Source organism: Agelaius phoeniceus, chromosome 4 (assembly GCF_051311805.1).
Source record: "Agelaius phoeniceus isolate bAgePho1 chromosome 4, bAgePho1.hap1, whole genome shotgun sequence".
Lineage (NCBI taxonomy): Eukaryota > Metazoa > Chordata > Aves > Passeriformes > Icteridae > Agelaius > Agelaius phoeniceus.
The window spans coordinates 51835475-51847841 of record NC_135268.1 but is presented as its reverse complement, the minus strand read 5'-3'; the positions used below and the strand labels follow the sequence as shown (position 1 = coordinate 51847841).

The window sequence follows — 12367 nt, the reverse complement described above, 5'->3', positions numbered from 1 at the left end:
GCATGGCCCAGCCAGGAAAGGGAGGGGATTGCCCTGCTCTGCTGTGGGCTGAGGCAGCCTCATCTTGAATATTGTGTGCAGTTTTGGGCACCGCAATATAAAAAGGATCTAAAACTGTTAGAAAGTGTCCAAAGGAGGGCAACAAAGATGGTGAAGGGCTTTGAAGGGAAGCCCTCAAGTATAAGGAGTGGCTGAAGTCACTTGTTCTGTTCAGCCTGGAGAAGAGAACACTGAGGGGACACCTCGGTGCAGCTGCAATTCCCTTGGGAGGGAAGGAGGAGGAGGGGCAGACACTGATCTCTTCTCTGTGGTGCCCAGGGACAGGACCTGAGGGAATGGTGTGAAGTTGTATCAGTGCACATTTAGGTTGCAGATCAGGAAAAGGTTCTTCACCCAGAGGGTGGCTGGGCACTGGAACAGGCTCCCCAGGGCAGTGATCACAGCACCAAGCCTGACAGAGTTCAAGAAGTGTTTGGACAATGCTCTCAAGCACATGGTGGTCCTTGGGGATGTCCTGTGGGGTGCTGGGAGTTGGAGGTGATGATCTTTGTGGGTCCCTTCCAACTCTTATTTCATGATTCTGTGATTCACTTCCTGATAGCAAGTTTGTAAAGTAGGTTTGATTATTTTTATTTGTTTTTTCCTTTCTTATTTTTCCTTGCTGAACCTTCTTTAGTAATATTTAGTATTTTCTATATAGTCAAAGGATTTTGCTTTATGACTTTCAGTTTGCTTAGTGAGAATTCTCTCTTAAGTGAAGAAAATAGGATTTTTATGGAATCCAAATAATAAGTAAAATTCATTAAGACAAGAAAAATGGAGTTCAATTAATTCACAGTAATAAATCACATGCACTACATTCTGTGTATTTCTTCTAATCTGATGTCCTCTTGCTGGATAGTAAGATTCTTTACCAAGCATTTTAGTATTTATTTCCATACTGATTATTATATATTCAAAAACAGGATTTTCTCAGTTGTGGTCTTGACTTTGTCATTCATTTTTTCTAGAAAAATAATTCAGAGTAAGGCAATTGACAAGGAGAAAATAATTCTTTTGTTGAACATTTAATTAATTGATAACTAAGTAATCCCTCCTGTATTCCTTCTGCTTAATTGGCTGTAATTGAAACATCTTTAGAAACTGAAAGTACAGAATTTATCCCAGAAATATGTACTGAAATCAATTATGTCCACTCAGTAACTGATTAGGAAAATTGCAAGATGAAATACAGAAGCAAAATTATATTTTACTTATTATTTTATCTTTAATTTTTAATCTCATCTCCAAATATATATTTATATTTCTAAAACAATATTTTTCTGTTATGTTTTTATTTATTACTTTCTTTAGCACATTAAAGTGTTAGAGCAATGATTTTAATATGGAAACATTTAGTAGATGAGTAAACGTATTTGAAGTGCCCAAAACAGTCTTAATGTTTTCAGAATCAAGTTTTTCTTCATGATTATGTGACATTAGGCTATCTGACAGCAAATATAGCATAATTAAAAGCTTTTTAGTTTTATGGTTGATGAGTTAAAGGTATTGGAAAGAAATTAAATTAGAAAGTTGAACATCTTGCTGAAACCAAAACCATTGCAAGCAGAGATGCAGATACACTTTAAAAAAATCTTCAGGAAATACTGTGGAACTGTAACACTGGAAGCAAAGAAATTGTAAGCAATTGTTAGTTTTATTGGTTGTTTTTATGCATCCTTTGTGGACATCTCTGGTTAGTGCTAGCAGTGTCCTAAATATTTGTACATTTATTTTTCCTAAAGTTGAATATTTGACTGCCTCTTAAGCTGTAAGGTGGCAAATATTACTTCTCTGATAAATAATGAAAAAGATGAAAAAATTAGAAATTTCTGAATTACAAGACGGCTCAGATTCCTTTTAGACAGAAGTTCCTAGTACTGGAGTGTCTGCACTACCTTTCTCCTTATCAGATTTGCAGTTACTATGATTTCATGCTAACATGTGATTTGTAAATGCTGTTAGAAAGGCTTTCAGTACAAGGACCTATGTAAATAATAAAATTTGAAAAAAAGGTACTCTTAGTAAGCCCATTTTAAATTCTTTGAGTAAGGAATAATCATAGTAGTTTTAGTTTCAAGAGCCTGCAGACTAGATTGCATTTCTTTTTAAATTAAATCAAGTTGCTTTCAGAGATTGTGACTCTGTGCTGTGAGAAGTTCTTTATAGGTTGAGTGGGTTAGAAACTGTAGAAAATGTAGGTTGCATCTTGTTGTTGCAGAACTCACATTCACACATAGTGTTGCTTTAAATACTATGTGCTCCTTGTCCATCAGAAAAATATACTGAAAGTCTGAATTGGTCATGTTGTATTCAAGCCTTACTTTTCATGCATGCAGCTCTAAGAGTGTCTGATTTAGGAAATAGGAATTAATTGATTTCTTTTTTATATATATTTTAAATCATGTGCAATTCTGTAGCATTGCACACTGGCAGTTAAAAGGCAGCTTTTAGTTTATTATTTTATAATCACAGAGTGTCCCTGTGAAGTGATACAAGCAGTTGTTTGGGTCAAAAGTAGAAATAATTGAAGGTATGAAAGTAAAGAAAGAGATTAAGTTCCCTCTACTAATTTACATGAAAACACTTCATTTGCTATTTTAAATAGTGAGAACTTTAGCCACTTAGAGGAATGCTGCAGAAATCTCAGTTTTCTGAAAATCACTGATGAAGGGCTTTGAGAAGGTTTTTTATTCTCTCTGTGATGGTTATGTTTTCTGTCATATTTTGTGTTATTTTGCCTGATACTGAGGTGTTCAGGTTTAGCCATCTGTACTTACTTGTATCCCTTCTGGAAACATGGTTATCATATTTGCCACTTTGCAGCCCTAAGACAGCTTTATTATATAAAACTGTATTGTGCACATCTGTTTCACAGCAAGTCCCTTTAGTACTTCTGATGACTGATGTCACAGCAGTTTTGTACCTGTTACTGGTTGGCTGTCAACAGCTCAATAAAGATATCTCATTCTGGTTTGTGGACTTGCATGTCTAATATTCACAAAGTGTTTGGATTTTGGCTTTTCAAAGGCATCTGCCTTTTTTCCCTCTCTCTTTTTCTGACAAATGTCCAAATCCCAGTGGGGCACTTCATTTATTTTTTCTGCTATTCATGCCATGTTGTATAGCTCAGAAAAATGCCAGTTTACAGACTTAGAATAAGTAGATTATGACTATCAATGTAATTTTTTCCTGCAGTTTGATAAATATGGACAAATCACAAAAATATTTGACAAACCACCCCAGAATCTTTGAACTTTAAAAGTTAGTAGTCTTTAGTTGAATTTTATTTAATTCATATTTAAGATTTAAGATTTAAAAGTTGCCAAATTTGCTTGCAAGCTTGATATAAAAATTTTAACAAAGGCTTTTATTAAGTGGTACACTATGATCTAGGTCACTGTCAGGGTGAGGAACAGAATATATATTAAAATATTCAGCATGTGCTAAAAGGGCTTTTACAGACATCTGCATTGGGTGAATTTGAGAATAAAAGCATGAGGTTGAACTAACTTACATACCCAAAGCCTGTTTCCATTTTCTTGAATGTTCCTACACAGCACTGGAACTCTAGATTATGTTTCCTTCCTTTGCACCATTAAGCTGAAATATCCATTAAGATCAGATGGCCTTCAACTTTAAATATTTATTTATTGATGGTTTCGCTCAAAATGTGAATGTTCTGTTTATTAGAAGTTTATTTTCACTCTACCCTATTTTTTTATATGACCATTTTGAAAATACAGCGATTTTTAAATTGGGCAGTGAAAGTGTTTATATAAAACGTTATCTTGGTAATCATGGTTTTATTTTCCATGTTTTTATTGTTGATAGCAATACAGCTTGTTTGATTTTCTTTCTTTTTCACAGTTTTTGGCAGACATGGAGAACAACGCACTCTTTAGGGATGACATTGAATGTCAAAAGCTCATTATGGAAGCAATGAAGTACCATCTGTTACCAGAGAGACGACCTATGTTGCAAAGCCCTCGCACCAAACCTAGAAAATCTACAGTGGGCGTTTTGTTTGCAGTTGGAGGAATGGATGCAACAAAAGGTATTGGCTTATGTAATGTTTAGCTGATGAGCTGTTTTGGTTCTTTTTAAAAGAAATGCTCGATAGATTTTTTTACAACCTGTTAAATTTTAAATTCAAGGATTTGGCAGTACAGAACAGGAAACATCTAAAGTGTATACTGTTTATTAGGTTAAAAAGGTCTATATATCTTTGAGACTGCTGTAAATATTCTGGTATCCAGAGTTCTGATTTGAAATTACCATAGGAATAGCTGATTACTGAGTAGTGAAGTGTTTAATTGAATACAAACTAATCTTTATTTACTTGAGGGGGCAGTAACTTGGAAATGGAAGAAGAGGTCTGAAAGGACACAAAGGTGACCTAAACATGCTTAAAAAAAAGCAAAACAACAAAAATATTTTGACTAATTGTTAAATAGTTCTGTCAGAACTACTTGGATTTTTTTTTTCATAGAAAATTCCATACTTTTTAATGGTAATTAGAAAGGATCTTGTAAGTTAGAAAAGTGAGAACAGAGAAAGTGTTTTCTTTAATTTGTTGTTTTAAAGCTGTTTCTTGGTAGTTTATGTCACATACCATCAGCTTTTTTCTCTAATATTACAAAACACTTGATTTCAATATGTGATTGCATTCCACATGGTTGGTTTATATTCCTAATATTTCTATTTCTAAAGGCTTGATTCTGCAAAGCAGTTACAAAACCTGGTTTTTGTCTTGAAAAGCACCAAGAAAGTTGTCCTTTGTAATGGTGCAGGTAATTGCTTAGGAAGTCAAAAAAGACTATTTGTCTACACAGACTTAAGAATATGCTGCAGGGTATCATGGTGTCTCGTGGGAATCAGCATATTACTAAAATAAAAACTACCCTAGTGCTTCACAACTTGTTCTTTTTCCATATGTAACTTGCATATATTGTCATCAGGAGCTACCAGCATTGAAAAATACGAACTTCGTACCAACACGTGGACTCCAGTTGCAAACATGAATGGACGAAGATTACAGTTTGGAGTTGCAGTCTTAGATGATAAATTGTTTGTTGTTGGTGGCAGAGATGGACTGAAAACATTGAATACCGTGGAGTGCTACAACCCTAGATCAAAAACTTGGAGTGTAATGCCACCGATGTCCACTCATCGTCACGGTCTTGGTATGGACAGTTCTGTAAAGGCTGCCTGCATATTTTTTAAAGGTTACCTGGTCAAAAAAACCATTCAGAAGTAAAGTTTAGGGGGGTGGAAATTTTGTTTAGATGCCAACTGCTTATTCAATGTCCTTTCTCCTTCAGATTATATTGAAGATTGTATTTGGTAGCATCAGCTACCAAAAGGATTTTTTTTTCTTTTCAGTTTTGTGGTGCACACTGGACTGTCACTAAGAAATTCTGATATTTATTCCTCTTAATTTTCTGATCTTTATTCCCCTTAATTGTTTTCATATCTGTATTTTAGGAGTAGCTGTACTGGAAGGTCCCATGTATGCTGTAGGAGGACATGATGGCTGGAGCTACCTGAATACAGTAGAAAGATGGGATCCACAGGCTCGTCAGTGGAACTTCGTAGCTAGTATGTCAACTCCCAGGAGCACTGTTGGTGTAGCAATATTAAATGGAAAGTATGTGAAGGAGTTTCTGTTTTCAAATTTAAAATCTCATTATTTTAATGTAATTAAAAGACCATCTTAAATAACTATTAATAATTTCTCTTGATAGATATCAGTTATAAGCATTAAGAGCCAAGTTTCTTCATTCACAGAAGAGATACTGTGCTGGGTCAAGCAAGCCTCTCCACAGCATAACAGCTGTATGTCATGTGTACTAGGGCTCTCATCATCCTAGTGACAGTCAGCTGGACTTGCTTCAGTATGGCAAGATCTTTCTTATACCAAGAACCTGCTGCATTACAGTATGAAATTTGGCAGAAAATAATCCCCCTTGCATTCCAGCTGGTCCCCAGAGATCAGAGGGGCTGGGTGCAGCTGGGCCTAATTTCTGTTTATAAGCAGTTCATTGCTGTAAGTCTGGTTGCATTCAATACTTTAACAATCACAGATCCACAAACAGTGTGTTTTTTTGAAGCTATAGAAATGTAGATTTGGAGCCGCTGATTATGAATGCACTTACTGCATCAGCACTAAATATACTAAGGCTAATCAATGATTAACCAAGCAAAGTTAGAAATTCAAGCTAAATTAACAAATTCAGTCTCTTGCTTCACCCTTAATTAAGCTGAGTTTCACCTTGGTATGCACATATCCAGTCAGAGATGCAATTCTTACTAAAGAAGTGCCCCTGCTTTGGGAGTAGAGAGAGGTGCAAGCCATCTTTTGCCAGGGTGACACAGCAGACAAAAGCTACTGAGTAGTATTGTGGTTGTGGCAGAATATGTACACTCTATTGTCCACAAACTTTCACTTCCTGTCTATGTGCTATCTGTTCATCTCCCTTGAGCTACTTGAATGCTGCCAGGTAAGAAAAGTTTTTTCAAGTTTTTTTAATTTTGGAAGCCTAGTCACTGGTAAATTAGTACTGCTGAAAGACAGCTACAGAGTGTTCTCTAAGGTCTGGAATAAGTCCAAGAATGAGTGAAAATGCTCACTGCCTACAGGAGGGAGGGATGAACTTGAACAACTAGCAAGCAGAGTGCCTTAGCTGCCTTGGAACTGCAGTCTCAGATACCTAAGCTGGGTCTTAAGCTTGCTATATATTCAGCAGTGGGTCCCAGATACAATGGAAAGCACCAGAATTAGAGCCTCACATTTCCCCATTGCTATAGAACATTGCCTAGACTCTTAATGGAGGCAACAACAAAAGATCACTACAGCTGACCTTTTTAAAACACATGCAGCATTTCAGATGCAGGAGCAGTAACTTCTGCACTTTCCTGTAATGTCTGTTTGTTAAAAACTTGGTTAAGTTTCAGTGATTGAAACTGAAAAACCTTCATATAGAGAAGTTAATATGGCTTTCTCCGTGTCCAGAATGTGAAATCACTGCATAAATGATCAAAACTCTCTCCATGCTTTGAGGGAAGGTAAAGTTGGGAGCTTCATAAATGTTATGTTGCATAAAGGATTGATTTTAGTAATGAACTTTATGGAACTACAACAGAGTTTTGCAGAAACCTTCAATATATTCCTTACCTTAAACAAGCTGTACTACTGAAGAAAGAAACTTCCATGGATTTTTTTTAAAGCTTATTAAAATTGTTACTGAGAAGGACTAGATCAACCATATTTATAAGATGATTGTATTTAAGTTCCTTGGTCAGTATATTTAAAAAACCAAACACTAGTGTTACCCAAACTGAGGACATCTTAAATAGTGCTTCATGGTAACCATTGTGTAAATTCACACTATCATTATCTACAGTATCTAATGTTTGTTTGATTATCTAGCCATTCTTAGGCTCTGAAATCATTTGAAGTGATTTCTCACTGGATTTTACTTCTGATGCATTGCTTCCTTTTTAGAATAGCTTCTGTGTTCCTACTTTTACAAATAATAGTGCTGGGCATGTCTGTTGCTATGCCTAGAGTGCTCATAAATTCTGTTCATAAGCTCTTCGTGAAGTTTGATTATTTGATTAGTTTTAAAGGTTCATCTGTGATTGTGTCCTCCTAAATCAATTTTTTTTCATTCATTTCAGTCAGCCCTTGCAAATAATTGAAATCCTCCGTACCAAATGCTAGAAACCTTTTTCTTAGGACTAAGCAGATTGGGCTACCTAGTGGGTGTGAGGGATTTAAGGTGGTGCTGTCAGTCATGAACTAAAACCCTGGTCCAGAAAAGCACTTGAATGCCTAAGATGAGGCAGGGTAGAGATGGTGCATGATCCACTACTGAATTTGTCCTTCTGACCCTGCAAATCATATATGTAGTTTTGAAATTGTTAGTTATAGGCATAGGTTGGAATATAAATGCTGTGTAAGATATTCCATTTTCTGTAAATTACTGTTGTTATGCATTGATCATTACAATAGGAAAAGACTGGAGCAAAATCTTGCCAGAGTTTTCACAACAGAGCAGTCTACTGAAAGTTGAAAGTCCCCTTCTAAACTTCCCTTTTTAACAAACTTGAAATCCTTCATGTTTCACTAGAAATTGTCTTATTCAGACAACATTTATTTTCTTCTTTTTTTTTTGTTTTACTTTGTAGGCTTTATGCAGTTGGTGGTCGAGATGGAAGTTCTTGTCTTAAGTCAGTAGAATGTTTTGATCCTCATACAAACAAATGGACTCTCTGTGCTCAGATGTCAAAAAGAAGAGGTGGTGTAGGTGTAACCACCTGGAACGGGTTCTTGTATGCCATAGGTGGCCACGATGCTCCAGCATCCAACTTAACATCCAGGCTGTCAGACTGTGTGGAAAGGTAATGTCCTGCTGGAGGCATATCCTGCCATGGGACTCTGACTGTGCTAGTCTGTCAGGAGATTTATGGGAAGAGCTGTAAGTAGGAGCCCAATAGAATAGGTGTGTTATTTTTAGCATGAACAGAGGAAACTTACATATAAAAATATGCTGTGTAGGCATACTATGATTCAAAATGTTACCAGGACAGAATATTTAAAGAAAAATATTTAAATAAAATACTTAAATTCTTCTTAATGCAATTCATCTAGATTATTTTAACAATCTCATTGAATGAATTATGTTTGATAACTGAAACAATGTGGAGTTGATTGGTTTTAAAAATGGAGCAGCTCTTCTTTCACACAAGAAGTCTGAATCTCTTCATATAATAACTTTCAAAGGAGTTAACAGTAAGGTTTGGTGGATCTTTATATATCAAATTCTTTCTTGCACGCTCTAATGACACTGGGAAATTGGCATGTAATTCAGTCATTCCTAGGTTGGTATATCTTTCTGTAAAGTGATTAATGAATGACTGTATCACAAATTGCAGTAGCACATGTGATCCATAAAATAATTTTAGAAGGTAGTAAATACTTCATAATTCACTGTATTAAATCTTCACTGGCATTTTAGGTATTTCTGAACTATGCTTTAATTCTCTCCCTGCTCCCCCACCACCAGCTGTAAAACTTTTCTTCTTTTCTATTACTTCCCAACACTTAGAGTAAGTCCTCATTGCCCATATTCTTCTTTTACTAAATTTATTCATGCCAGGATATATATTCTACCGTTAACCCCTAAAAAACCCAAAACAAACAAAAAAACCCCCACAAACCGAAACAACAGCAACAACAAAAAAAAAAACCAACACACTACAAAAATCCACCACAAGAGAGCTGTAGTTTTCAAACTTTGAGAGTCCTAGTAGAACTGAAAATACAGTGTGGCCCATAGCCCTTAACATGTGGAAGTTGCACTGAAAAGACCTCAGAAAGGTTTGCAGATAGGAAGCTACTTCTCAACAAATACCAGATTTTTAGGGCTATACAGATAATCAGAAACCAAAGAGAAGTAAGTCTGTGTATTTTTCTACATCAGTATTTTCTGAAACAAAGTTACAGAACTCATTACTTCAATAAATTGGAATCATCTTGTAATGCATTTTGTCCTTGTTCTTTAAGTGAGTTGAAATTGAAGACCATCAAATTCATGGAACTAGTTCCTTTAAAAAATTAAAGAATTAAGAAATATTAATTTAAAATATCAGGCTTTTATGACCACACTAAACTTCTAAATTATATTTTGCAACAGAAGTTGCTATTCCCAGATAAATACAATTGCTTATAAATTATAAAATAATTGGAAAAGTAATTTCTACATTTAACTTACTAATCACCCTCTTCTGTTTGCATGTGTGCTTCAAGTAGTGTTTTTGTTACAGTTATGCTTGCATGCATTTGTGTAATACTTTGACTAGAGGACAGCAAATAAAATTGTTAGAGCTCTTTGTATCTATGCTCTTCATGCAAATAAATTAAGACTTCCGTCTTTCAATTTGTTTTTAGTAAGTATGATGTTAGCCAAATAATTTTCTTCGTACAGTTTTTAGAGCCCTTCAGAGCTCTGTAATTACATTAGTTCTGCTGTAAGCATCTGCAGTCTTAAAAAAGATTGTCCCTTTTAGTCAGATTAAAATATATTCCTTGCCATAAGCATAGCATGGAGTCTCCTATGTAGTTCTCAATTTGACTTATAAAGAATGTTGATAATGTTCTAGAACCACACAATTTTTTCATTAAGCCATCTGCTGTTTCCTGTACTGATACTTCTGATTTCAAAAGTGTTGTAAATTGTCTAAAGGGTTTTGTATTTCCCATATGATTTTTTCAAACCACTTTTGGGGGTCATATTTTTGAAATTGGTAATCTTAGTAATGGTAATCTTAGTGCCAAACCAAATTTTACCAGCCTGTGCTTTGACATACTTAAAGCAAGCACTTGCTCTACTGTGGTGTAGCAGCAGACCTGTTTGTGGCATGGCATGTTTAGGCATACAAAATGTAGTAAGAGCAGCTGTATATGGCTGTATGACTATTTGGAAAGCAGCAAGAAGTAGATACCTGGCTAGTAGTGACTTGTGTTACCAGATGACTAAAGAAACAGTTTCAAAGGGAGGGGAATTGAGGGGGGAAAGTCCTTTGAAATTGACACCCAGATCTGTGCTGTTCTGTTTTCTACTACCTTGACAGCATCAATTCCAGTACATTTTGTTGTCGTTGAATTTTGGTAACAGTTTTAGTGCATAACACAAATTCTCTTTTAGGTATGATCCCAAAACAGACATGTGGACTGCTGTGGCCTCTATGAGCATTAGCAGAGATGCAGTAGGGGTGTGTCTTCTTGGTGACAAGTTGTACGCTGTTGGAGGATATGATGGGCAAACATATCTTAATACTGTGGAGTCTTATGATCCCCAGACAAATGAATGGACACAGGTATAGTTTCTGATCAGACCATACACTACTATTAATATTGTTATTTCAAATGTGCCTCCTTTTGCAAGGAGAATTCAAATATTCCTTCTCTAAGAAGCAGTTTCTTAACAGTCTGTTGTGAATCTCTTTTTTTCCTTGGTGTACCATCTTGAGATGACTTCTCTTGAACAGACAGTTGTTAATTTCCAATAAACTGCCCTCCATTCTTTTGCAAGAGTATAGCTATTCTCTTTGACAATTTCAGCTACTTTTAAAGAAATGTATTGCCACATTCCCCAAACTGTCATAAAGGATTCTGTTTACATGACTTCCTGATAAATGATAAATGCAGATTCGTTTTAGCTCTAATGTGTCTCTAATGTGTCTCTCAATATTTATTTTATCAAGGTTTTGGTCATTTTTTCATAAATAATCCCTTCCTGAAGTGAATGCTATGTACAGTGTATGCAGGTTCCAGAAAGCCTTTACCCATTTTTCTTTTTGCAGCTTTAAAATAAAAATAATTCTACAGTTCATGCTCAGAAACTATTACTGTCAGTTCAGAGCTTGGTTACTTTTATATAGCTCCAGGAATGTGTGTCTCTGTGGGAAGAGCACACACAAGGACATCCTGAGCTGACTGTCCTTTGGTATCTAATGCCATTTGAGATACCCTAAAGCATCTACATCCACCAAAGGTTGGCAGATACAGCACAGACTCTGTGGGACACCAAGGCCCTCCTGGAGTCCAGTTGCAGACCAGGATGAATGTCCAAGCTCATCTGTAGTAGCATCAGACACCAGTATTTAGGCTGAGTTCTGAGCCACCTGGATATGTTGTTCTGGTAATAGCCCCAAGTTCTTAACTCAAAAACAGAACTAAACTGCTGTTTATAAAAATTCCTGGAACACAAAAAAACTCAGCTGTCCATTTCCCTCCATTTCATACTGCTGCAAGCTCTTAAAACACAAGTCTGTGGGACACCAAGGCCCTCCTGGAGTCCAGTTGCAGACCAGGATGAATGTCCAAGCTCATCTGTAGTAGCATCAGACACCAGTATTTAGGCTGAGTTCTGAGCCACCTGGATATGTTGTTCTGGTAATAGCCCCAAGTTCTTAACTCAAAAACAGAACTAAACTGCTGTTTATAAAAATTCCTGGAACACAAAAAAACTCAGCTGTCCATTTCCCTCCATTTCATACTGCTGCAAGCTCTTAAAACACAAGTCATCAAGGAGGATCATCAGAACTTGGGGCATTCACTGGTACTGGTAATGATAATCCATGGCATTGTTAGTCCTGCTAAAGAAAAAAAAGTGTATCAGAGAACAGAAGGTGCTTCTCACCAGAGGAGAGAGACTGTGCTTCTCATCATTGCATCTAAATGAATCTCACATGTCTAGGTGGTGATCAGCTGTATGTACCTCTGTATCCTTAGCCTTGACCCTCTATGTCTCACTGAATG

At 36.1% G+C, this 12367-nt stretch overlaps 1 protein-coding gene across 4 annotated transcripts in view; it reads left to right on the top strand.

Moving 5' to 3' along the window:
- Window positions 1-12367, top strand: part of KLHL5 (kelch like family member 5) — a 50490-nt gene that overhangs the window by 35707 nt on the left and 2416 nt on the right. For all 4 annotated transcript variants that reach the window (XM_054633455.2, XM_054633454.2, XM_077177608.1 and 1 more), the window contains 5 exons: window positions 3910-4096; window positions 5001-5225; window positions 5527-5689; window positions 8233-8445; window positions 10752-10923. In XM_054633455.2, the coding sequence (XP_054489430.1) occupies window positions 3910-4096; window positions 5001-5225; window positions 5527-5689; window positions 8233-8445; window positions 10752-10923 (960 nt within the window). The remainder of the gene's footprint in view (window positions 1-3909; window positions 4097-5000; window positions 5226-5526; window positions 5690-8232; window positions 8446-10751; window positions 10924-12367) is intronic.